Source organism: Chionomys nivalis, chromosome X (assembly GCF_950005125.1).
Source record: "Chionomys nivalis chromosome X, mChiNiv1.1, whole genome shotgun sequence".
Taxonomy (NCBI): Eukaryota; Metazoa; Chordata; class Mammalia; order Rodentia; family Cricetidae; genus Chionomys; species Chionomys nivalis.
Window position 1 is genome coordinate 117,777,096 of NC_080112.1, and position 27,926 is coordinate 117,805,021.

General features: G+C 42.0%; 1 protein-coding gene across 1 annotated transcript; it reads left to right on the forward strand.

Moving 5' to 3' along the window:
- Window positions 1-287: 287 nt before the first annotated feature.
- On the forward strand, window positions 288-17,829 carry Steep1 (STING1 ER exit protein 1). The gene is made up of 7 exons (XM_057758974.1): window positions 288-488; window positions 712-829; window positions 7,582-7,623; window positions 9,567-9,705; window positions 10,546-10,635; window positions 11,302-11,394; window positions 15,538-17,829. Exons 1-7 carry the CDS (start codon window positions 365-367, stop codon window positions 15,598-15,600), a joined length of 669 nt encoding a protein of 222 aa, XP_057614957.1. The 5' UTR covers window positions 288-364; the 3' UTR covers window positions 15,601-17,829.
- Window positions 17,830-27,926: the final 10,097 nt, after the last annotated feature.

A 27,926-nucleotide genomic window follows, 5' to 3' on the forward strand; every position in this document is an offset into this window, starting at 1 on the left:
GTGCAAAGAAAGAACAGAAATCAGAAAGTTGTTTTCTGACCTCAATACACACACACACTAGCGCGCTAACAAATAAAACAAGATAAATATTGATGATTGTATAGAAATCAAAATAATTTAAATATAATACTGAGCGGTTTGACAACTAAAGCTGTTCCAACTAACTGCCTAGCCAGAGGAGCGTCTGTCAACAACCCTACCCCGCCTCCCCCTGCATCGCAGCCAGATGGGACGTTCCGGAAGTTAATCAGGCCGGCACCAGCACGTGACCAGGGAGGAGCCATGGTCCTACACGTGCCTCTGTGACGCCATCTCGGCGCGACTCTTCATTTCCTTAGAGTTCTCTGGCTGCTCCACTTGAGCAATGCCGAAAGTCGTTTCCCGGTCGGTGGTCTGCTCTGACACCCGGGATCGCGAGGAATATGATGACGGCGAGAAGCCCCTCCATGTCTACTACTGTTTGTGCGGCCAGATGGTCCTGGTGCTGGGTGAGTGGCGGGAAACTGCTGCAGCGAGACGTCGGGCTTTTTTTTTTTTTTTTGGAGACAAGATCTCATTAAGTTGCTCAGGTCGAACTTGAATTCACTATGTAGTTTAGAATGGCCTCGAACTTGCCCGTGATCCTCCTGCATTACAGGCGCGCACCACCACTCTAAGCTCAGGATATTTTTAAGTGGTTCTAAGCGGCGAAATCTTTCTTCATTCCTTTAGATTGTCAATTAGAGAAATTGCCTATGAGGCCTCGGGACCGGTCTCGCGTGATTGATGCTGCCAAACACGCTCATAAGTTTTGTAACACGGAAGATGAGGAGACCACCTATCTTCGGAGGTAAGGGCTTAATGCTCTATTTCCCTGCTGTGTTGAGGTCTGTTTATGAAGAATGTAAATTATTCTATGTAGTGTTAATCAGCTCACATAGTTAGGTCTGATATTTTGACATTTGTGCTAGTAGTCTAACTTATGTTAATGCAGCAAATTCTTTCTTGTACTCTGTTAAAATGGTACTGAAACTTGATTCTCTTGGCATTTGGTAGCTGTGATGTTCCAATTACAGGTTTGACTGAGTTTGTACAACCTACAGCTTTAGTTGTTGTTATCGGTATTATTTGCAGGGCTCGGGAAGGAACCAAGGGCCTTAGTCTTACAGGATGAGCACTCTCCTACAGAGTTAACATCCCCAGTCTATAAGCTTATGCATGACATGTACCAGGTACTGAGCTAGGTACCAGGTCTGTGAATGAATAGAGCACAGTCTATATTAAAGACGTCAGTGAGGAAACTACCATATGGTAGAAGAAGAAAACTAAGTACCAGAAGCTTCTGGTCTTCTAACCTCCGGACAGGCAGGCCATGGCAGCTCCATCCATGCCCACAACAGACAATACAAAAAAAACCCAAAAATTTAAAAGAAACAAACAAAAAAACGCCAGGCCTGCTGGCACATGCTTTTAATCCCAGAACTTGAGAAGCAAAAACAGACAGATCTCTATGAGCTCCAGGTCAACCTAGTCTACATAGTAAGACACCCCCCATCTCTCTCTGTGTTCCATATACACATATGCACACATACACACACACACAGATGCTAGGTGAGAAGGGATAAGTCAAAAGAGCATAGCTCAGCTGACAACTCTCAAAACTTCAGCCTCCAAATCTGAGCCTATTAATTTTGGTTGCTTAAAGCTACCCAGATTGTGGTATTTTACTATAGCAGTTTTAGCATGCTGATGCACCAGTGTATTCCAAATGTCTTAAGTGCCCAGCATACAACAGGAGCTCAGAAAATGAAATATTTGCTGATTGAGTGAATGGACTTTATTCTGGGGAACAGATATTCTGTGGTTTTGGACACCTGGCGATGACCACTTTTATCTTCTATACACACCTTAGAACTCTTTCCTTTTTAAAAGTGTGTGTGTGTGTGTGTGTGTGTGTGTGTGTGTTGGTGCTTTACCTGCATGTATGTATGAAGAAGAAGGCATCAGATCCCCTGGAACTGTAGTTACAGACGGTTGTGAGCCACCATGTGAGTGCTGGATATTGAACCCCGGGTCCTCCAGAAGAGCAACCAGTGCTTTTACTGCGGAACCAACTCTCCAGCCCCCTCTTTCCTTTCTTCTAACTCTGTATTATTAGCTTCTTTTGGTTCTGTCCAATTCTTTGTAACTCTTCAGTCCTTTCTTTTTCTCTCTCATCTACTTTCTCTTGTTTGTATGTATGTATGTATATGTGTGTGTATGTATGTTTGTATGTATGTATGTATGTATGTATGTATGTATTATATAAAGGGGCTCATGTAGCCTAGGTTATATGTAGGTGAAGGCTATGGGTCCCAGGGATAGAACGTGGGTCATCAAGTTTGGTGGCAAATGCCTCACTTTCTGAGCCATCTCTCACTCTCGTATGGGTTTTTCCCCAGCAATGCCAGTGTTCCTTGGCTTATCGGTGCATCACTCCATTATCTGCCTGTATCATGTGACTTTTTCTGTGCCTTTTAGTTTTTATAAATTTTATTTTCTGTATGTGGATGTTTTGCCGGCATGCATGCTTGTGTATCATTTATGTGCCTGGTGCATACAGAGGCCAGAACAGGAACTGGAGTTGCAGGTGGTTGTGAGCTGCCATGTGGGTACTGGGAATAGAACCCTAGTCCTCTGGAAGAGTAAACAGTGCTCTTAACCTCTGAGCCATCTCTCCAGTCCCTCTTCTCTTATTATTTTAACTTTTTGTTTATTTTCATTTGTTTTTCTGACAGTCTCTCTTGTAGCACGGGCCTGGAATAGGAAGATACTTAGTGGAAAATGACCTTAATTCCTGATCCTCCTGCTTGTATCTCTCAAGGGCTCAGATTACATGGGTCACTTTATGCTATGTTTTATCTTCCCCCATTATTTAGAAATCTGGTTTTGAAAATTATCAACTAGAGCCAGGCGGTGGTGGCGCACGCCTTTAATCCCAGCACTCGGGAGGCAGAGGCAGGCGGATCTCTGGGAGTTCGAGGCCAGCCTGGTCTACAAGAGCTAGTTCCAGGACAGGCTCCAAAGCTACAGAGAAACCCTGTCTCGAAAAACCAAAAAAAAAAAAAAAGAAAAGAAAAGAAAAAAAGAAAATTATCAACTAGCTTTAGGATCGCTGTAATAATTACATATAATATTTATAGAAAGTTATGCATATAATAATATGTATTATTCAGTTAGTACAGAAAACAATTGCATTAGTTAGGGATTGTATTGCTATAAAGAGACACCATGACCATGGCAGCCCTTATAAAGGAAAGCATTTCTTTGAGGTAGGGGCTTACAGTTTTCGAGGATTAGTTCATTCTCATCATGGCAGAGAGCATGATGACCTGCAGGCAGACATGGTGCTGGAGAAGGAGCTGTTATGTTGATATGCAGGCAACAGGACTGTTTGACTGGGTGTAGTTTGAACATAGGAGACCTCAAAGCCCTTCCTCCAACAAAGCCACACCTAATAGTGCCGCTCTTTTTGGGGGCCATTTTCTTTCAAACCACCAGCAATTTAATACAACTAGTCTGCAGTCTCCTGTAACATCACAAACCTGGTCAAGAAAACTACTGGGTGACCCTAGACTGAAGTAGAAACCCTGTAATCTGATCAGCCTTACCCTTAGGATGAATCAGCTATAGTACTAACCTTACTTAGTAGCAAGTAGTACTTTATTTAATGGCAGGGCCTAGGCCAGGGACTTGTAGCCAAGCACTCTTGCGGTTCAGAGTTTCTAGAACTTACCAATAAGCAAGCACACTCCCCTTTGACATAGTTCGTGCTCTAGTCATGTGCAGCTTTTCCAAGGGCTTACTCTGTGCTCTTTGGCTGGCCAAGGCAGAATTCTAGTCTTTTCTTAGTGTTCCTCTTTTTTGCCAGTTGCTGAGCACACAGCTTTCCCACCTACTTAAGTGAGAATAATAATTTGTGTTATTTTTTTCTCTTTTTTTTTTTTTTTTTCTTGACATAGGTTCTCACTATGCAGCCTAGTCTGGCCTTCAACTCAATCCTCCTGCTTCAGCCTACCATGTGCTGGGTTTACAGGCAAGTGCCACCATACCCAGCTATGTCTTTGTTTTTCATTATAGGACTTCTAGGTAACCTGATTTATTGTCTTATAATTGTTCATAGAATAACCTGGCAGTTGCCGGGCGGTGGTGGCGCACGCCTTTAATCCTAGCACTTGGGAGGCAGAGGCAGGTGGATCTCTGTGAGTTCGAGACCAGCCTGGTCTACAAGAGCTAGTTCCAGGACAGGCTCCAAAACCACAGAGAAACCCTGTCTCGAAAAACCAAAAAAAAAAAAAAAAAAAAAAAAGAATAACCTGGCAGTGTTTTTATGTCTATAATATTGGTAGGAAATTCTAGGGTTTTAAGTCCTGATGATCAGACATTCTCTCTATATAGCAGCAATTCCATGAATACACCATGTATATATGGAGTATTTCATTCAAATGAAATCCCACTTTCTATCTGAACTGTGGCTCGAGTACCATCTCTTCATGAAATTTCTGTGACTCTCTCAGACAGAGTGTGGTGCTGCCACCTCTGCTGCTATTAGAGATTGCTCCACTTAAGAATTTAGCTTGGCTGGGCAGTGGTGGCACACACCTTTGATCCTAATACTCAGGAGGCAAAGGCAGGTAGATCTCAGAGTTTGAGGACAGCCTGGTCTACAGAGTGAGGTCCAGGACAGCCAGCACTACACAGAGATACTATGTCTCGAGAAAAGAAAAGAAAAGAAAACTTTTAACTTTGTCAACCAGCTGCAGTGGCTTACAACTGTTATCCTAGCATGTGGGAGTCTGAAGCAAGAAGATTGCTTTGAGTTTAAGGCCAGCCTGGGCTACATAGGCAAACTCTAGATCATCTTGGGCAGCTTCAATAAGATCTTATCTCAGAAAAAGCTTCTTGATGATCAGTTTAGTTTCCTTATTCAGATGAATCCATTTACTATTTATTGTATATCTTCTCTGTGTACAGTTCTTTTAATTTTATGTGTATGTTATTTTACCTGCATGTCTATTTCTTTACCACATGTGTACCTCACAGAGGTTAGAAGAAGGCATTGGATCCCTGAAATTGAAGTTACAGACAGTTGTGAACCACCATATGGGTGCTGGGAATTAAACCTAGTTACTTTGGAAGAGCAGTCAGTGCTCTTAACTGCTGAGCCCTCTCTCCAGTCCCTATATCTAGTGTTTTGCTCAGCTCTGGAGATAGAGAGATAAGGCAGAGTCTGTCTGATCTCAGGGAATGGATGATGGAAATGATGAAAAATTAATAAATAGGAAAAGCAAGTAATTATGATTATTAAAACCATATGAACAAAACAAAGGATTGGTAGAGAAAGTCACATGAGAACTTCTTTGAAAATGTAATCAGGGGGGCTGGAGAGATGGCTCAGTGGTTAAGAGCATTGCCTGCTCTTCCAAAGGTCCTGAGTTCAATTCCCAGCAACCACATGGTGGCTCACAACCATCTGTAAAGAGGTCTGGCGCCCTCTTCTGGCCTTCAGGCATACATACAGAAAGACTATTGTATACATAATAAATAAATAAATATTTAAAAAAAAGAAAGTGTAATCAGGAATGTGGAAGAGGGAGACTGTATAAGATGCTCTAGAAACCAGTTGTGTTCTTAGGTGGGACCAGGGAAGCCACTTCTGCCTCTATTTAGAGAGTGATTTGGAGGAAGAAACTAATGGGAGCAGATTCTAGAATAAGTGGTTGGAATTTTTTATTTCCAGTAGGAATTCAGATTGAAGAAGTCCTGTCTATGCTCTAACATACATAGCAGACAGTGAGAGCAAAGAGAAAGAAGTTATGACTATAGAAATGTACTGACACTATAGAACAATCTAAGATTTCCACATATTGGGGGCTGGAGAGATGGCTCAGTGGTTAAGAGCACTGACTGTTCTTCCAGAGGTCCTGAGTTCAATTCCCAGCAACCACATGGTAGCTCACAGCCATCTATAATGAGACCTGGTGCCCTCTTCTGGAAATGCGGGCACACATGGAAGGAATGCTGTACACATAATAAATAAATAAATCTTTAAAAAAAAAGATTTCCACATATTGCAAAACAAAAAATTAAAGGCAAATAAGAAACAGAAAGAAATACTTGCAAGACTTATTAGTAGTGCAAGTCTTTTTAATGTAAAAGAAAAAAAGTGACTCAAAAGATATGAACTAACAGTTCACAAAAATAAAACAAAAACGCACAAATGGCTGTCACTTTGGCGCTAAGATGCCTACCTTCAGTTTTGAGAAGGGAATGCAGATTGACAGGTCTCGTTTTCTTTTCCCTTTGTTTCTGAGATGCGTATTGCTATGTTACCCAGGTGGGTCTCAAACTATGATCCTCCTGCCCCAGCCTCCCGAGTAACCATGATTATAGATAGGTACATGCTATTGCACCCGTGAAGATCTAATTTTTCATATGTGAAATTGACTGGGATGCACTTAACTACCATACACTATCAGTGAGGCAGTAGAGAAACAGAACTCTTAGTACATTGCTCCTAGTGTAAAGTGGTGCAAGTTCTCTAGAGAATGATTTCGGAGTATGGTGCCTTGACTGAGAATGGCCTCCCATCGGCTTCTTTGAATGCTTGGGTCCCAGTTGGTGGACTGTTGGGAAGGATTAGGAGGTGTGGCCTTGTTGAAGGAAGTATGTCACTGGGAATGGGTTTTCACTAACACCAGGCCCAGATTATTTATACTACCCTAGCCAATGAAATGCTATTAATACTGCATTGGTTAGGGGATAATGTCAAGAAAACATGTGCATTTCAGTACTAATACAACTTTGTGCAGTGTGTGTATGTGTTTTGCATACACATGGGTGCATGGGTGTATATACACATCCATAATCTAGAGCCGAATGCTAGGGTGTCTTTGTCACTCTGCATTTTATTTCCTTGAGACAGGGTCTCTCACTGAGCCAGAACTTTGCCATTTCAACTAGGCTGGCTGGCCAGTGAGCTATCAGACTTTGCATATCAACTCCCAGTGCTGGGGTTACAGGCATACGTAGCCAAGGCTGGCTTTTTATGTGGATACTGGGGATTCTAACTTGGGTCCTTGTTCTGGCAGAACAAGCACTCTTACTCACTGAGTCATCTCCCACCCCCTGACACAACTTTTGTCTAATATTTTCTGTCCATGGTTGGTGGAGTCCACAGATTTCAGAAGCCATGGGTGCAAATTGCTGGCTGTATAATTGGTTGCTGCTATATTATTGTGGTTATCATTGCTGATACTACAAGACCAATGACGATTTTAACTATTAATACTACTTCCCGTTTCTCTGCTTAGCTGGCATTATTATTAATTGCTCACAACCCTCTTAGTTGCTCTGTACATGCTTGTGAGAGACGGAGTGCGTGCTGGGGTTATACATTCATACATGCTTAATCAGCTGGTCGATCTACGCAATGAAGAACTTCTGAACTTTTACCATGAGTTATGATAAGTGATGAATGATGGGAAAAAGGAGCTAGGAGGTTAATTGGTTATGAGATTTGCTTGTAAGTTTTCATTATTTTTACTTCCATTTTCTGTGCAGGCCTGAGGGCATTGAACGTCAATACAGAAAGAAGTGTGCAAAGTAAGTATCAACAGTGTGGGTTTTTCTGAGCATGGGTCAGTAAAAGCATACTGTGTTAGGAAAATAATCTCTTTTTGATCTCGGTAATCTCTAAGGCCTTCAAACCAAATGCTAATATGCTTTCCAAAGATGCTAGTTAAATCCACCCCTGACCAGCTGATTACAAAAGTAAGGAAAATGAGGGCCTTTTTTTTTTTCTCAGAGGCAGGGTCTTGATATGTAGTTCAGGCTTGCTTTGAGCTTTTGCTCCTTTGCCCTAGCCTCCCAAGTACTAGGATTATAGGCGTGCAGCACCACACCAGGCAAAAACTTGACTTTTTAACATAGTATAATTTGAAAGATCAAGATGTAATATGTCTGCAGTAAAATGTACCCATCTGAATATTCAAGTTGATGAGTTTTGACAGAAAAATACAATAAAATAATGCCACCCCCGTCATGATAGAAAACATTTCCAACACCCTTCTCCGTGGTAGCCCCTGCTTTATGTCATAGTGCCTTCACTGTTCCTAATACTTCTGTACAAATACATGTCTTTATACCTGTCTGTCTTTCTCTCTCTTTCCCCCTTCCCTCCTTCCCCCCCTCCCTGTCTCTTTCTTCTCTGCGCATGTCCGTGGCACGGAATACATGTCGGACTCAAAGGACAACTTGCAGAAGAGTTTTGCCTTCTTGCATGTGGGTGTTGGGGGTCACACTCAGGTTTTCCAGCTTGGCAGCAGACTCCTTTACCGCTCAGCCATCTCACTGGCCTCTGGACTGGTTTTCCTCAGTCTGTTATTTTAGGGACTCATCCAAGGTGTTATATGGATCTTTTTAAAATTGCTGACTATCCCATCCTGTTAGTTCTTTACTCATTCACAGTGGTTTTTATTTTTGAGCATTCCATTGTATCAGTTTGTTTACCCATTTACAATTAATTTGAGTTGTTTCCAGTGTAGGCTATTATCAGTAAAGTTGCTGTGAATATTCTAGATAGATTTTATTGTCAATATATATTTTCTTTTGGAATGAATTGGCTGAGTCATAATGGAAAATGTGACACAATATAATTTAGTTCCAGGTTTATGTATAAAATCTATTATGTAGACTATAAAGCTAAAAATCTTAAAGGATGTTATTTAAAGGAAAACTTCCAGCTTTAGGCTATTAATAGTAAGAATATTAGTGAGTTCAAGTTTTGTTATTGTTGTTTTGAGACGGGGTCTCTCTGTGTAGCCCTGGCTATCCAAGAACTTATTATGTAGACCAGGCTAGCCTTGAACTCACCTGCCTCTGCCTCCAGAGTGCTGGGATTAAAGGCCAGCCTCTACACCTGACAGTTAAGTTCAGTCTTTTCGTAAGGACAATTGTGTCTTAGCTCTCAAAAGACTCAGAGTAGGAGCACTGAAGTAGAGGAAAACAAGTAGAAGATAGGAAGGCTTTGAGCTCCTCACCATACCGCATTGATGAGGCTGGTTTATCATATCTTGTAGGTCTACTTTTTAGCTCAAAAAGCATAGTGGTCAGCCAAAGAAAGTGTCCACTTTCTCTGATGCTGATAAAATGAAACAGCAAAGGGGACCAAATGCCCAAACCAGTGCCAAGACACCTGAGTATAATGGTAGCAGTTTTTTACTACAAAGCCACTAGTAGCATTAGATAGCATTGCCCAAATTTTGTCTAATGTCAAAAATAATCGTATGGAATGCCATTGAAAAGAGCAGAGTCCCAGGCCTTACTCACCCCCGACATTTGCCAAACCAGGATCTTATGGGCGAGGCCTAGGAACCTGATCGGAAATTTCAACATGCATCCTAATTGATTCTTGCCCAGTCCGTTAGGGGAAAGGAAAACATTTTATGCCACAAACAAAGGTCTTCTGAGAAAGCAAGTCTCCTTTGTAAGTCGTGCTTTGGGGAGTAGAACTAGAGCTTTGCAGAGATTCACTCCGCCATTTGCAGGTGTGGGCTGCCGCTCTTCTACCAGTCCCAGCCGAAGAATGCGCCTGTGACGTTCATCGTGAATGGAGCAGTAGTGAAATTTGGTCAAGGCTTTGGGAAAACCAATATATATACTCAGAAGCAAGAGCCTCCTAAGAAGGTAATTATCATCCAAGGGCACAGGCGACTTAATACAACTACACATTTAGTCCCAGGTTTCATTAGTGCTGGGGGGTCATACGCAGGACTTGAACATGTTATGCAAGACCCACTGAGCTGGAGCACTGCCCCCTAAGCTTTAAAATAAAGCAACTTTCACCTATACATCTATAATATTATTTATTAAGAAAATGCAATTGTTGTATATAGCCAGATATTATAGAACTATGATATTTATTATTTGCTTCATATGCAGTAATCTTGTAAGGTTACAAATTGTATAATTTTTATTTTCCTCTTTTCAGTTTTTTTTTTAGAGTGGGAACAATTAAATCCTCAATGAATTAGAATGATTTTTAAATATACTTAAAAATCCCTCAATAGTGGACTGGAGAGATAGCTCAGCCATTAAAGGCTAGCCTCACAACCAAAAATATAAGAGTTCAGTTCCCAGAACCCACAGCTGTCTCTCCAGCTACCTTTTGCCAGGTAGTGGTGGCACACACCTTGAATCCCATCAATCAGGAGGAGGGCAGAAGCAAGCGAATCTCTGAATTTGTGTTTAGCCTGGTCTATAGAGTGAGTTCCAGGACAGCCAGGGCTACACAGAAACTGTCTCAAAAAAACAAAACAAAACAAAACAAAAACCGAAAACCTCAAAAGGAAATGCTTGAAAACACTGACATTTAGATAGTTAGCCTGTCCTGTCCCTAAGAGGCAGGTATTCTCACACCGTTCCTATACACAGACAGGCACGCAAATGCATGTGCTTACACGGCTCATGGATCCTTGTGAGGTGACCTTAGCTTGATTAGCTTGATACCTCTTCCTTCTCTTCTAGGTGATGATGACCAAACGGACTAAAGACATGGGCAAGTTCAGCTCTGTTACTGTGTCTACCATTGATGAGGAAGAAGAAGAGATAGAGGCTGTAAGTGCTTCGGCTTTCACAGGAATTGGAATTGGGGGGGGGGGCGGGGAGTAAGGGGACTTCAGTCAGAGCCTCTGCAGAGCAGAACAGTTGGCAGCCTTGCTTTCACACCTTAGTGAAACCTAGTAAGAAACTTGGTGCTATTGGGAGTACCTGTTTCCCTGAATGGGAGGGACATCTACTATAAAATGAGAACAAAGAATGTGGATCCTCTCATCACTTTTTAATTTTAAAACTACTGAACTGGATTCAGATCTGACAGTTTACGCCTATAGTCCCAGTACTCTGGAGGTTTAGATGGGACTATCTTACATTCAGGGTCTGCATGTTCCTATCTCCAAAACCAATAAAAAATAAGGTACTGGACTGAATAATTTTCAGTCCCTCTCAGGCAGGCTCTAATGGTTTGAATCTGTCCTTAGCAGTAACAGCAGTTACTTTTCTGGTATTTCAAGCCAAGTGTTTTTTATGGAGGGATGTTATCAAATGATCACCATGGAAACCTGAAGTCTCCTGGGTTATTGAGAAGATGAAGAATTGGAAGTGTAGGGAGGCCTGCTGTTTGAGTTCCAATTTATGGGCTTGAGTAGTACAAATAACTCCTGAGGTCTTGATTGTAGTTCCTGGTAAGTGCGCTGGTCTGAAGGCCCTTCATTTTCCCTGTAGAGGGAAGTTGCCGACTCCTATGCACAGAATGCCAAAGTGATTGAAAAACAGCTGGAGCGCAAAGGCATGAGCAAGAGGCGACTGCAAGAGCTGGTGAGTGGCATGGGGAAAGGCGCACACGTCCTGGCTTGGATTTCTTGCTTTGAATGATTTGCAAAGGCTCTTGGAAGTTACTAGTATAGTTGACTGCCAGCTTCCTCACACCAGGCTCTGACTGTGTTGGTAAATAGTGACTGGGGTCTAGCACTAAATTAGAAATCTTGTTTGCCAGGCCTAACTTGAGTAATGGTTAAACCTGCTACTTTCTCTCTAGGGTCAGGATTAAGGGCCAGGTTTTTTAGTGCTTTCCAGTACATAATGGCATACAGTTCTGCTACCTCAGTAAACCCAAATTGATGACATACAGTTCTGCTACCTCAGTAAACCCAAATTGATGACATACAGTTCTGCTACCTCAGTATACCCAAATTGATGGCATACAGTGCTGCTACCTCAGTTTACCCAAATTGATGGCATACAGTTCAGCTACCTCAGTATACCCAAGTTGATGGCGTACAGTTCTACTACCTCAGTATACCCAAATTGATGACATACAGTGCTGCTACCTCAGTACACCCAAGTTGATGGCGTAGAGTTCTACTACCTCAGTATACCCAAATTGATGGCGTACAGTTCTGCTACCTCAGTATACCCAAATTGATGGCATACAGTTCTACTACCTCAGTATACCCAAATTGATGACATACAGTTCTGCTACCTCAGTATACCCAAGTTGATGGCGTACAGTTCTACTACCTCAGTATACCCAAATTGATGGCGTACAGTTCTGCTACCTCAGTAAACCCAAATTGATGGCATACAGTTCTACTACCTCAGTATACCCAAATTGATGACATACAGTGCTGCTACCTCAGTATACCCAAGTTGATGGCGTACAGTTCTACTACCTCAGTATACCCAAATTGATGACATACAGTTCTGCTACCTCAGTATACCCAAGTTGATGACATACAGTTCTGCTACCTCAGTATACCCAGGTTGATGACATACAGTTCTGCTACCTGGTATACCCAAATTGATGGCATACAGTTCTATTACCTCAGTATACACAAGTTGATGGCATACAGTTCTACTACCTCAGTATACCCAAATTGATGACATACAGTTCTGCTACCTCAGTATACCCAAGTTGATGGCGTACAGTTCTACTACCTCAGTATACCCAAATTGATGGCGTACAGTTCTGCTACCTCAGTAAACCCAAATTGATGGCATACAGTTCTACTACCTCAGTATACCCAAATTGATGACATACAGTGCTGCTACCTCAGTATACCCAAGTTGATGGCGTACAGTTCTACTACCTCAGTATACCCAAATTGATGACATACAGTTCTGCTACCTCAGTATACCCAAGTTGATGGCGTACAGTTCTACTACCTCAGTATACCCAAATTGATGGCATACAGTTCTGCTACCTAGTAAACCCAAATTGATGGCATACAGTTCTACTACCTCAGTAAACCCAAATTGATGGCATACAGTGCTGCTGCCTCAGTATACCCAAGTTGATGGCGTACAGTTCTACTACCTCAGTATACCCAAGTTGATGACATACAGTTCTGCTACCTCAGTATACCCAAATTGATGACATACAGTTCTGCTACCTCAGTATACCCAAATTGATGGCATACAGTGCTGCTACCTCAGTTTACCCAAATTGATGGCATACAGTTCTGCTACCTCAGTATACCCAAGTTGATGACATACAGTTCTGCTACCTCAGTATACCCAAGTTGATGACATACAGTTCTACTACCTCAGTTTACCCAAATTGATGGCGTACAGTTCTGCTACCTCAGTATACCAAAGTTGATGGCGTACAGTTTTACTACCTCAGTATACCCAAATTGATGACATACAGTTCTGCTACCTCAGTATACCCAGGTTGATGACATACCGTTCTGCTACCTGGTATACCCAAATTGATGGCATACAGTTCTATTACCTCAGTATACACAAGTTGATGGCATACAGTTCTACTACCTCAGTATACCCAAATTGATGACATACAGTTCTGCTACCTCAGTATACCCAAGTTGATGGCGTACAGTTCTACTACCTCAGTATACCCAAATTGATGGCATACAGTTCTGCTACCTAATAAACCCAAATTGATGGCATACAGTTCTACTACCTCAGTAAACCCAAATTGATGGCATACAGTGCTGCTACCTCAGTATACCCAAGTTGATGGCGTACATTTCTACTACCTCAGTATACCCAAGTTGATGACATACAGTTCTGCTACCTCAGTATACCCAAATTGATGACATACAGTTCTGCTACCTCAGTATACCCAAATTGATGGCGTACAGTGCTGCTACCTCAGTTTACCCAAATTGATGGCATACAGTTCTGCTACCTCAGTATACCCAAGTTGATGACATACAGTTCTGCTACCTCAGTATACCCAAGTTGATGACATACAGTTCTACTACCTCACTTTACCCAAATTGATGGCGTACAGTTCTGCTACCTCAGTATACCAAAGTTGATGGTGTACAGTTTTACTACCTCAGTATACCCAAATTGATGACATACAGTTCTGCTACCTCAGTATACCCAGGTTGATGACATACCGTTCTGCTACCTGGTATACCCAAATTGATGGCATACAGTTCTACCTCAGTATACCCAAGTTGATGGCGTACAGTTCTACTACCTCAGTATACCCAAGTTGATGACATACAGTTCTGCTACCTCAGTATACCCAAGTTGATGACATACCGTTCTGCTACCTGGTATACCCAAATTGATGGCATACAGTTCTACTACCTCAGTATACCCAAGTTGATGGTGTACAGTTCTACTACCTCAGTATACCCAAGTTGATGACATACATTTCTGCTACCTCAGTATACCCAAGTTGATGGCGTACAGTTCTACTACCTCAGTATACCCAAGTTGATGACATACAGTTCTACTGCCTGGTATACCCAAATTGATGGCATACAGTTCTACTACCTCAGTATACCCAAGTTGATGGCGTACAGTTCTACTACCTCAGTATACCCAAATTGATGGCATACAGTGCTGCTACCTCAGTATACACAAGTTGATGACATACAGTTCTGCTACCTCAGTATACCCAAATTGATGACATACATTTCTGCTACCTCAGTATACCCAAGTTGATGGCGTACAGTTCTACTACCTCAGTATACCCAAATTGATGGCGTACAGTTCTGCTACGTCAGTATACCCAAGTTGATGACATACAGTTCTACTACCTCAGTTTACCCAAATTGATGGCATACAGTTGTTCTACCTGGTATACCCAAATTGATGACATACAGTTCTGCTACCTGGTATACCCAAATTGATGACATACAGTTCTGCTACCTCAGTATACCCAAGTTAATGGCGTACAGTTTTACTACCTCAGTATACCCAAGTTGATGGCATACAGTTCTGCTACCTCAGTATACCCAAATTGGGGCTGTGATTGCTTTTAAAGCACTGCTAGTTTTCTGCTTTATCCATGGGATTAACTTGGAGCATGATATCTCTATATAGGGTGGGACCTACATTTTTCAGTTTTTTAGTTAGCATATTTAGTGAGTTTCTTCATGGCACTTCATAAGAAGTGTCTCATTATCTTTGTTCTCATTCTTTCCCCACCCCACACTCTCCCTACCCCACAGCCTCCCCATGTCCCTACCCCACAGCCTCCCCATGCTCCAACCCCACAGCCTCCCCATGTCCCTACCCCACAGCCTCCCCATGTCCCTACCCCCTCTGGTTGGTTTCCTTACTTCTTTGCATACTATCCCTCCTCTGCTTTTTTGTTTTCATTCTCTCTGGTTTTTTTTCAAGACAGGATTAGTCCAGGCTGACCTGACAGTTGCTATGTAAGCTGGCTTTGAATTCCTCCTGATCCTCCTCCCTCTAGCTCCCTAGTTCATGGATTACAGGTCTCCATTCTGTTTGTCCTTCTGCTTTCTTAGCACACATATCCCTCCTTCCCGTTGATGATCTACACACACATACACATGTAATTTTATATCTAGTTTTCATGAACCAGAGTTTTGAATTGATGGATAAGGATTGTAAAACCACAGTTGGCTTATACACTGAGCAGTTAAGGGCAAGTGGGACAACTAGAATAAAGAAGAAATGTTAAGAATTTCATGTGATTGTGATGTATCAGGGCATACTTTTTTTTCTTTCCAGGCTGAATTGGAAGCCAAGAAAGCAAAAATGAAAGGGACTCTGATCGACAACCAGTTCAAATAATTCAGATCTTTCTGAGTTGAGACTGGAGGCCGGCACTTAGATCAAGACGAAAGAGCTTCTTGATTTCATGGTCTCGTTTCTATGTCCCAGGAAGAATCTTTCTGACCATCCCATTGAGTTTCCTGCATTGCTGTTCTTGTCTTTCACTAAAATCCTTGACTCCATTTCACTTGCTTTCTAGGAGGTAGATTGTTTTCAAAATCTTTGTATAAGTAAGTTTTCTTTCTTACTTGTCTTTGAGACAAGTTCCTGGTACACACTGGAGGACGGCCCTGAACTTGTGATTCTCCTGTCTTAGCCCCTCCAGTGCTGTAACTGCAGGAATGCACCGCCGTGCCTGGCTTCCCTGTCAGTCCTCTTCTGTGATATCTTTAGGGCTAGATAAGTCTCTAGTTTCTAAGGTTGATGATTTTTAATTTCTTCTTCAAAGCTAATAACTGGTTTAAATTTTTTGAAAACAAATATGGTATGGGAGGAAAGTTGGAGGAATTAAAATTAATTCCTTCTAATTCTTAAAAGGTGGATCCTTTTAAGAGATTCTGTCTCTGATCTTCGAACTGTCGTTAGAATTAACTAGGGTTTGAATCATTCTCTTGTCGGTAGAAATTAGTTAGAAACTCGAATCTGCAGAAGTATTTCTTTACTTAAAATAGTAGAGTTATATGTGAGCCATGCCACGTGAAACTACAGAATTAAAGAAGGAAAAGCCATGTGGCTGGGGGTGTAGCTCAGTAATGGAGTACATGCTAGGCATGTGTGAGGGCATCCCCAGCACCAAAAACAAAAATAAGAGAAAGAGCCAGATTGCAGATGCAGGGGTAGGGTAGCTCAGGTCTGAATGAAAATATGGCCTTGCTAAGTAACCCAAAGGAGCTAGTCAGTCAGCTGGGAGAATTACTGTGTGAGTACACAGGAGGGGGCGTAGTGAGAGTAGATTATCTGTTGGGTGTCTTGTTTTCCATTTGCTATTTGCAGAAGCCTGTTTGAAGTGTGTCATTCCTTCAGTGACGTCAGTATCCACGTGGTTCTTCCCATATTCCTATCTGTTTGCCTGTATTGCAAGGCGTGAGGAAACATGGAGTGTGTTGCCCTCCTGACCAATTGCACTTTTAAGACTTGTTTGTGAGGTGCTGCCAGGAAGTCATTTTCTTTGCCTTTTCTGATTTCATTACTTGCAGGGAAAAGTAGGCTAGAGTGGAGGTACAGTTGAGCTAGCAAAAACTGGGCCAAAGAGGATTGGGACTGCTGGGAATGCACAGACTGGTACCATGTTGTCACCTTCCCAGTGACTCCGCAGCCAGTGAATGGGATCTGCCTTTGGCTAATTCTTCACCTCCTTTCCTCTCCTAGTTGTGAGACAGAATTAACATTGTATGAATAACCAACTGTGTCCACCAGACAATGACCTCTGCCTTTACTCCACTTTATCCCCAAATTCCTATGTGCACAGCTTGGATATACTTACACCACCTCAGACATTCAGGCTTCAAGTCTCTGGCCACAGCCTCTGATTATTGCTAGTCTCACGGACTTACTTCCTTGGAGACCATTTTAGGTGTGTGTTTAGACTTGAGGGGCGCTTATTTTGTTAGTAATAATGAAACCTAATAGTAATAGCAGCATTAATACTCATTACTCTCCACTGAGTACTTGGTGTGTGTCAGATGCTGTGGAAAGCACTTTAGAGGTATTGGCTCTCTCGGACAATACCTCCTATGATAGTTAACTCTTGTCCTCACCTTTTTCAAATGAACACCGCTGAAGCTCAGACTTCAAGTTTCCCAAGAGCCACTGGCTAGGGATCGGGAAAGCCAAAAATCTGACTTTAAAACTCAAGCTCTACTATGCTGAACTGCTTCTCCTGTGGAATCTTTATTTCTATGTATGTATAGTTAGATCAGAACATAATCATTTTGAAAAATCAAGTGACGTGCAATGTAAAAATATTCAGCTAGAGAACCCCCTAAAGCAATTCTGTGGTTATACTTCTACATATTTTCTGAAATATTTGCTGTTAGATAAATCCCAACTATTTCAACTTCTGGCTCAAGTTACAAATTTTGCTTCCTCTATAAAGACATGAAACATTATGTCATTAATATCAAGTGAGTGTGTACATTTCATTTTTCTCTTTTTATTAAAAATTATTGAAACAATATGATGTACTTTCTCTATTAATTTCTAATGCTTTTATAAGCAAATGTGTTAATTTTAATAAAAAGAGCCATATTGAAATTTTGGAAAGTCATACTCTCTTTTCTTTTTGCAAATGATCAACTGTGGCAAAAATATGAAAATGTTATGAAATGTTCTCACTCTAATAGATGGTGGCATTTGTAATTGTGACTGTCATTTAAGAGAATTTGAAAAGCTTTTTAAAGACTAAGCTGTCTTGTTGGGTGTGCTGGCATGCGCATCTAGTTCTAACATTTAGGATCACTTTTGTTCAGGAGTTCAAAACCAACCCGGGCACTATAGCAAGCAGGACTTTCTTGAAAAATAAAATATAAAATAAAATAATATAAATAATAGAATTGAATAAACTAAGCTAGCTTGCTTTGATCATCTTAAGATTCATATTGCCACGGACCATATGTCCTGTGCTTTTCTCAGTTATCTACTGATTTTTATTTAATTTTCCAAGTGATAGATGATGTTGAACATACTGCTTTTATTACAGTTTTTTTTTTTTTTAGATTTATTTATTTATTATGTATACAACATTCTGCCTCGATGTATGCCCGCACGCCAGAGGAGGGCGCCAGATCTCAGTACAGATGGTTGTGAGCCACCATGTGGTTGCTGGGAATTGAACTCAGGACCTCTGGAAGAGCAGCCAGTGCTCTTAACCTCTGAGCCATCTCTCCAGCCCCCTTTTATTACAGTTTTAAAAAAATTTATTATCTTAACCATTTTTGTTTTTGAGATGGGGTCTCATGTAGTGGCTGACTCTTATTTTTAATTTTAGATTTTTAATTTAGATTTAATTTTTAATTTTAGATTTTTGAAACACAATCCCATATAATTCAGGCTGACATCAAATTCCCTATGTACCTGAGGCTGACCTTGAATTCCAGAGTCTTCTATCTCTACCTCCTGAGTGTTAGGATTAAATGCTTAGTGTCTTTTAGTAGATTTTTAAAGATCTTTTAAATTTTAATTTTTGTATGAGCCTTTTGCCTGCATTATATGTATGTGTATCTCACGTGTGCCTGGTACCTGCAGTGGTCGGAAGAGGGCATGAGATGCCCTGGAACTGGAGGTCATGGGTGGGTGCTGGGAATGGAAACCAGGTCCTCTACAAGAGCAAAAAGTGTTTTTTGTTTGGTTTGGTTTGTTTTTTCAAGACAGGGCCCAACAAAAAGCTGAGTTTTTATTTTTTTTCCAGAGCTGAGGACCAAACCCAGGACCCTGTATTTGCTAGGCAAGCACTCTACCGCTAAACTAAATGCCCAACCCTGAAAAAAATGCTCTTAATACTAAGCAGTCTCTCCGGCCCCTATCTTTAGAAAGAGGCAAACCTGATGGCTGTGGAATTTTTATTCTTTAGCTGCTAGCAGAGATTGAATCTAGTATCTAATGGCTCAAGTGCTCTACCACTGAGCAGTGACCTTGAACTCTCGACTTGGGCTGCCAAGTCCAGTTTCTCTAGCCTTAATTTTTTTGTTGTTTGAGACAGGGTCTCACTTATAGCTCTGGCTGTCCTAAAATTCACTCACTATGTAGAATAGACTGGCCTCAAACTCAGAGGTCCACCTGCCTCTGCTCCCCAAGTGCTAGAATTAAGGGCACCTGGGGGAGCAGAGGCACCACACCTGACCCTCTAGCCATTTTTAATTGTGTAGTTCAACAGTGTTAATCTGCATGATTGTGAGTTAAATCTATAGAACTTTTCAGCTTCTAAATCTGAAACCCGGACACAAAGGGACTCCTAAGCCCTGGTAACCATGATGTTCTTTCTGCTCTAGTGAATCTGTCTAATTTAGATACTTACTGTGTGTGAAATCATATAGCGCTTCTTTTTGCGAGGGGCCTACTTCACATGCCGCAAGTCCTCAGTGTTCGTCCAGGTGTGTGCTAAATCACCTTCCCTTTTAGGGTGTAACAGTTCCCTGCGTGTGTATACAGTTTATTCACTCGCGTCAGCAGACCGCTGTTCGGATAATGTTACAGTTACCATGGCCGTGTAAAAATAACTTTGGGGGGGGCTGGAGAGATGGCTCAGAGGTTAAGAGCATTGCCTGCTCTTCCAAAGGTCCTGAGTTCAATTCCCAGCAACCACATGGTGGCTCACAACCATCTGTAATGGGGTCTGGTACCCTCTCTGGCCTGCAGGCATACACACAGACAGAATATTGTATACATAATAAATAAATAAATATTTTTTTAAAAAAAATAACTTTGGGACACCCTAGTCTCAGTTATTTTGGATAAGTATTCAGAAGTATGATAGTTTTAGGGTTTTGGGTGGTATGTTTTGTTTTTGTAGTGGGCATTAGGTCTTGCGTCTTCCACATTCTATACAAGTTACTCTATCACTGAACTGTATCCCTAGCCCTAAAAAAAATTTAAATAATTTTTTGAGACGGGGTTTTGCTAGCCCAAGCAGACCTTGAATGCAAGATCTTCCTGGTTTTTTTTTGCCTCCCAAGAATTACAGACTTGCACCACCAGCTCTGGCTATTTGTAATTTTTGCAGGAGATTCCATTCTGTTTCCCTTAGCTTGTTGGATGTACTGTTTCAAAATCTCTCACAGTCACGAGCCAACAATAAATAAGGGCTCAAATTTCTCTGTACCCATATTGAAATTTTATTGTATTGTTACTTTGTTACTGCATTTCTTCGGTGACTGGTGATGTTGAGTATCTTTTCATAGGCATATGGCCTTTTAGATAACATCTTTAGAGAAATGTTTATGCAAGAGCTTTGTCAGTTTGAATTGGTTTCTTTTTTGCAATACACATATGTATATGTTAATTTTCCATCTGTATCTTTGGTAAAGTGTGTATTCAGCTCTTCTACCCATTTTTTTATGTTGAATTTTTTGTTTTATTTATTTGTTTTGTTTTTGTTTTCAAGATAGGGTTTCTCTGTGTAGCTCTGGATGTCCTGGAACTAGTTCTGTAGACCAGGCTGTCCTCAAACTCAGAGATCCTCCTGTTTCTACCTCATGAGTGCTGGGATTAAAGGAGTGCGCCACCACTGTCATCTTCGACACATTTTAAACCTGCTTTTTTGAGGGTTATTTTTGTTGTTGTTTTGTTTTGTAAATGATTTCTATTTCCTTTAATTTATGTGTATGTGTGTGTATTGTCACTTGTATGGATCTGCCTGAGGAATTACATATGATCGTGAGCCTCTGTGGGTGCTGGCAACTGAACTTGAGTCCTCAGCAAGAGCAAATGCTGTTAAACCATTGAGCCATCTCTCCAGCCTTTCTGTTGTGCCTTTCTTGACTCAATCATGAATATCTTCTATACTTCTGAACATTGTATTTTTGACATTTACATCTGTAGTCGTCTATTTTGAAGTAGTTTTGTATAATGCATAAGTTGTATGTCAGTTTATTTTTAAAAAACATGTCTAGTTTTGACTTCTTTTTCTTCTTATTATTATTATATTATTGTTTTTTTGAGACAAAACTGTTTTGTGTAACAGTCCTGGCTATCCTGAAACTCACTCTGTAGACCAGGCTGGCCTCAAACTCAGAGAGATCCTCCTGCCTCTGCCTCCCAAATGCTGGGATTAAAGGCGTGCGCCACCACCGCCTATCTATGACACCTAGTTATTAACAAGACTATTTTTCCTTCATCTCTTTTATAGTTCTGTCAGACGTCAGTTCATGGTTGGGTGTGGTGGCACCTACCCTGAATTTCAGCACTCAGGAAGCAAAGGCACTTTGCATCTCAGTGAGTTCAAGGCCAGCCTGTTCCAGACCAACCAGGACTGCATAATCGAGACCCTGTCTCAACAACAACAAACCCACCAGCTCACTATGTTTCATCCATTGTTACTTTACCCACACAGTACTTGTTTTCCTTTTTAATTGTGAGGTTCACACCCAAGGCTTCACCTATGTTACACTCGACCACTGAGCCCCAGTCTCTACTACCTTGCCAGTTTTCATTTCTTTAGTGTTGCTGTGTTTCGTAGACTGGTTGTAAACTTCTTATGGGCTCAAGTGATCCTCCTGCTTCACTTTCCAGGTAACCGTGACTATAAGCATATGCCACTCTGCCTAGCTATATAGAGTGTCTTGATTGGCTTATTGCAGCTTTAGGGACAGTTTTGAACATTTGGTCACGATTCTTCTACCTTTATTTTGTTTTGTAGTTATTTTTGGCTATTATGGACTTTTGTCTTTCCCGTATTTTAAAATCAGCTTGCTGCTATGTTCAGTGTTCTTTCTAGGGATTTTGGGATTTTGTAGTATCTGAAGATCATTTTATGGAAACTTGGCATCTGTACAGGTGTTTGGTTCTTTTTGTTAGTGCTTTATTTTTCATGTACAGATCTTGTAGATAATTGGTTAAAATGCATACTTGGGTTCTTCATTTTTTTTCTGATGCTGTTATAAATGTCACTTTTTTCTCTTTTGTAAAATTAATTTTCTATCTTTCATGTATATGAGTATTTTTCTAGCGTGTAGGTATATGCACCACATGCATACCTGGTGCCCAAAGAGGCCAGAAGGGGTGTTGTGTCCTCAGGAGCTGGAATTATAGGTAGTTATGAGCCGTCGTGTGGTGCTAGAAATGGAATCCAGGTCTTCTCCAATAGCAGCATATACTCTTAGCCAGTGAGCCATCATCTCTCCAGCCCAATTGTTTGGTTTTTGTTTTGTTTTTTGAGACAGGATCTCGTGGAGCCCTGGCTGACCCCAAGTTCATTGTGTAGCCAGGGACGACCTTGAAACCTCTGTCCCTGCCTGTCTCCACCTCCCAAGTAAAGATTAAGTATGCACACCACCACACCTGGCTTTTTGCTTGTTTTTTAAAAATTCAAGCAAGATGTAATGTTTCATTATGACATTTCTACATAATTTATTTTTGTTGATCTTCCCTGTCCCTTCTTTTCCATTCCCCTGCTCCTCCTGTACCATTCAACTCTCAGCCATCTCATTCTTGGTTTTATGTCGCATGTGTTCTGTTACTCTATCCCCTTCCTCAAAACAATTTCCCCCTCTCACGGTCCATTTTCTGGTTTCATCACACATGTGCGCACACACACACACACACACACATACATATATATGTGTCTCATACACATATGAGAGAGAAAATGTGGTATTTGTCTTTCTGTCTTCCTGAGACTGGATTATATGACAGCATCCATCCTGCAAACTCTCAATTTTAGAGTCAGCCTTACAGTCAGTCTGCTTTCTGTGATCTCATAGCCCGATAGTCGAGTGACCTCATCATGTAAATGATGAATGTTTGGTGCCATGAATGTATGGTTCTTTTTTTAAAGTTCTAATTTTTTTTTTTTTTTTTTTTTGCTTTAGATTTTTGAGACAGGGTTTCTCTGTGTAGCTTTTAGAACCTGTCCTGGAACTCACTATGTAGACCAGGCTGGCCTTGAACTCACAGAGACCTGCCTGCCTCTTCCTCAGGAGTGCTGGGATTAAAGGCGTGCGCCACCACTGCCAGGCTGAATGTATGGTTCTTGTGTTAGATGGGATCTCACCACAGATGGTCAATTGCTCAATGCGATGTTCTGGACTTAGCAGCTCTAGCTCTCCTGTTCCCACCATATCACATCAGGACCACTTTGTTCCCAACTTTTATTTTCCCCTGCAAGACCCCCTACCCACTAGCAGAGGACTTCTCTCTCCAAAGCACCAAGAGCAGAGGAATATAGTTAGATGTTTCTGACCTTTTGGCTTTGCTGTCTCAGGGGTAAAGATGCGTGTCTTCAAGTTCAAGGCTAATCCACTCCCTTTTAGTAACTCCCCCTACTGTGGAGCAGGGGACGTTAGTGGTGAACAAAGTGGTTCACAGTTTTCAAAGCAACAGGAACTACTGAATGAAATGAAAGGCCAGTAAGATGGTTCAGCAAGGCCGCCAGCCTGAGTTCATTTCCCACAACCTGTGGTGGGAGGAGAGAGCACAAAGTTGTCCTCTGACCTCCATGTGCGTTTGCCTACACTCCTCACACATACACACGAAGATTTTAAAAATTAGTGTGATATCATAGAGAATTATGGGTCATCAGAGATGGGCTCTGGGGAGGGCCTATTTCTAAGCCATGTGGTATCTGAAAAGTGGAATGGGCCCACACATAAAGGTCAAGGGGAAGTGTTTCAGTATAGTGGTATATTGTATTTTAACAAAGTTTGCCTGAAGACCAGCATGCCAAGCAGTCACACTAGTCAGCCATGCAGGCCAGGCAGCGGTGCACACCTTTAATCCCAGTACTAGAGAGGACTATAAAACAGGAGGAGATAGGTCTCAGTCTGAGGATTCATGGACACACGGTTGCCCATATCCGTCTGAGGTAGCAGTAAGAGGCACTGGCTGACTATGCTTTTCTGATCTTCAGCTTGACCCCAATATCTGTCTCTGGGTTTTTGCTATTCGTGCAGCATTCCAGCTGATGGCATTGGAAAACACAGAGGGAAGAAGCTTTGAGAAACCAGAAGGATGGCAAGTGGGACTGCATACAGGAGAGCAAGCAGTAAGGCTTAAGGCACAAGCAGAAGCCAGCCCACGGAAGCCAGTCCACAGAAACCAGCCCACGGAAGCCAGTTCACAGAAGCCAATCCGCAGTAGGCCTTGCAGACCAGAATAAGGATTTGGAATCATAGATATGGTAGGAAGCCGTTAGAAGCTTTAAAGTCAAGGTGGAACACTGCACACTTTATGGCTTTCATTTTGTAAGATGTGCCTGTTTTCAGAGCTGTACGCTGGCACTGGAGCGCCAACTGGAGCGCCCGTCCCTGGGGACGACTTTCCCACATTCTCAACGCTCCTTAGTTGCCTGTAGTTCTTTGCATAGAGTTGAGGTCTCATGAGCTTTCCCTTGTTCACCTTAGTTTGTCTATTGTTTTGGCCCTTGTTATGCCCTTTTTATATTAATCACAAAAATAAAAGGAATAATTTTTAAAGAAACTTTCAAAAATTGCGCTGGTGGGGATTGGTCCTCGCGTCTTACACATTCTGCTCAAGCACTGCACCACTAACCTGTGTCCCTGGGTCCCCTGACTCAGGTTTTCTTTTCTCTTATTTATTTTTAATCACGTGTGTGCACACATGTTTATGTGTGGGTGTGCCACATGTGTGCAAGAGCTCATGGAGGTCAAAGATGTTGAATACCCTGAAGTTACAGGCCACAGTGGGCTGCTGGTTTTGGGTGCTTTTTTTCCTCTGGGAGAGTAATCTGTGCTCTTAACTGCTGTGCCACCTCTGTAGTCCTGACTCCTGCTTTAAAGTCATAACTGCAATGTGGAGAACGACCTGTAGGGCGGCAAGAATGGAAGCAGGGAGGCCAGTTAGTAGGCCATTTAGACAATCCAGTGTCAGGTAAGAGTAAGGGGGAAACTGGAGAAAGGAAAAAAAGTGCATTTGAGATGTGACCGATGGGGGGGCGGCTCTCAAGACCAGTTTCTGGATGAGATGTGGGAAGTGAGGGGAAGAGAAGAATCAAGAAGAGCTCCTTTGCTGGGTGGCGGTGGCGCACGCCTTTAATCCCAGCACTCGGGAGGCACAGACAGGTGGATCTCTGTGAGTTCGAGGCCAGCCTGGTCTACAGAGCTAGTTCCAGGACAGGTTCTAAAGCTACACAGGGAAACCCTGTCTCAAAAAAAGAAAGGAAGGAAGGAAGGAAGGAAGGAAGGAAGGAAGGAAAAGAAAAAAGGAATAGCTCCTTGAATTATGTGTATAGAATAATTTAGTGATTTTCTTTTTAAAAAACCTCTCTGTCTCTGTCTATCTCTCTGTGTGTGTCTGTCTCCGTCTTTCTCTCTCTCTCTCTTTCAGGGGGTGTCATTGTGTGCATGTGGAGTCAGCTCTTTCTTTCTACTGGGTATCAAACTCAGGTCACCAGGCTTGCATAGCAAGTGCCTTTTGCCACTGAGCTATCTTGCCAGGCCAGAAGTGCCATTTTCTTCGATGCAGAGCAACAGCGCGGTAAGAAAGCCAGTGACTATGTACTGGACATATTTTTGAAATGGTTATTGGCTGTCTGAGTGGTGATGTCAGATGAACACTTGACTTATTTTGTCACTGTAAGCCAAAGCTGGAGAGAAACAGTTTTAAAGATGGGAAATGGGGAGGAGGCGGAAATTTTAATTAAAAAAGAAAAAATAAATAAATTTAAAAAAAAAGATTACATACAGGCAAGATACAGCCCCAAGAGCATGCTCCCAATGACTTTTCTCCTTTAACTGCCCTTACCTTCCTATTCGAGGGTCTACTACTGTCCTGTTTTAAAACCAGTGACCTCACAGACACAGCCATGGGGATGTTCTACTAATCTTCCAAGCATCTCTCAGTCTAATCAAACTGAAAGCCAAGACTGATCAGCCCAGTTGTGGAAGACTTGCTATGGATATGTTTGGAAGTTGTCTGTGACTGGGGAGAGATGGCTCAACAGTTCAGAGCACTTGCTCTTGCAGAGGACCCGGGTTCAGTTCCCACCAGCGATGCAGCAGTTCACAACTGTATGTAACTCTAGTTCCCGGAGGTCTGGTGACTTCTTTTGGCCTCCACAGGAACCAGGCCATGTAGTACACATGTACATGGGTACACATGTGACACATATATGCAGAAATTCAGGCAAGCACCCATACACATGAAATAAATACTTGAGTTGTCAGTGTATAGATGCCAATGAAAGCCATGAGACAGGATGAGGTTGCCAATGATAAAGGTATAGCTAGCAAAGGTCCTAGAGAATTGAGTCCTTTAGGACTGTTTCATGGCCAGAAGCTGTGGCTAAGTTTGGGGGATGGATGCCAGCATGGGATCAGGGACTACCCAGTATAGCAGAAATGCCAGTCCACTAGGAAGTTGGTCCACGGAGGGAGCAGCTACCCAGCGGAAACCCCAGAGGAATAGTCACTGCTGGAGATAACATTAATAACAGAGAGAAAGGAAGGGAAATGCTCAGGCTTCTACCCTTCTCTCCTCCAATCTCCTGCCAGTAACTCCCATCAGCCAAACATCTCCGGAAATCAGAGAAGAAAGGAGCCTGGGAAATGTCATTGTCTGCTACCCTCAACACAGCAGGAAGAGGCACATAGGCAAATGGCCAGCCCATGCTTAAAGGAAGAGGAAATAACTGGCTGCCAAGCGCCACAGAGAAATGTGACGAGGACTTGGAAATGCCTGTTGCATTTAGCAGCAAGGAAAAAGTTGGTGACCTGGACAAGAACAGTTGGAATTGAGCCATGTCAGCAACGCTGGACAGAACTGAGTTCAAGAGCGAAGGGCAAAGAGGAGTTGCAAGCTTTGATTACAGATTTTTAAATATTTTTATTCCTGTAAAGGAAAGGAGGGAAATGGAGTGCCATGTGGAGAGAGAAGTAAGACAGACAGAACAGCATATTCGAATACTAATGAAAAAGTCCAAGAGGGAAGTAAGAATGAATGATGCGGGCTGGAGGGATGGCTCAGTGGTTAAGAGCAGAGTTGCTCTTCCACCCAGGTCCAGTTTCCAGCACCCACATGGCAGCTCATAATTGTCCGTGACTGTACTTCCAGGGGATCTGACACCCTCACACCAATACACATAAAGTAAAGTTAAATAAATTATAAAAAAGAATGAAGCCTTTGCAGTTGCTGCTTCTTCTGCCCAGAACACTTTTCTCACAGGTATCGATTGGCACGGCCCGCTCCCTCACTTCTTTGGGTTTTGATTTTCTTTGCAGAGGACTTTGGTGACCATTATATCTAAAATTTCATCACCTCCTATTTTTGCTTTCTCTCTTGCTTTTTTTTCCTTACATAAGACCCTACATATTTTTCTGGCTCACGTCATTTATTACCTGGCTCTCCCAGTGTCTTAAAAGCTTAGAGTAGGGCCAAGAGATGGCTGAGGGGTTAAGAGCACTGACTGTTCTTCCAGAGGTCCTGAGTTCAATTCCCAGCAACCACATGGTGGCTCACAACCATCTGTACTGAGATCTGGTGCCCTCTTCTGGCCTTCAGGGATACACATAAGGCAGATGCTGTATACATAATTAGTGTGTGTGTGTGTGTGTGTGTGTGTGTGTGTGTGTGTAGATAGAGCCTAGTAGAGTTCCTGGTAATGCAGTAGATGCTCAATGAATATTAAATGAATGAATTAATGAATGAATGAAACATTTACTGATGGCTGACCAATG

Excerpts from the sequence above, each read along its gene's own strand:
- Steep1 (XM_057758974.1), top strand. The coding sequence starts at position 365 with ATGCCGAAAGTCGTTTCCCGGTCGGTGGTCTGCTCTGACACCCGGGAT. Across the intron at positions 489-711 it reads CCAGATGGTCCTGGTGCTGG|ATTGTCAATTAGAGAAATTG; the intron begins GTGAGTGGCGGG and ends TCATTCCTTTAG. Across the intron at positions 7,624-9,566 it reads TACAGAAAGAAGTGTGCAAA|GTGTGGGCTGCCGCTCTTCT; the intron begins GTAAGTATCAAC and ends CGCCATTTGCAG.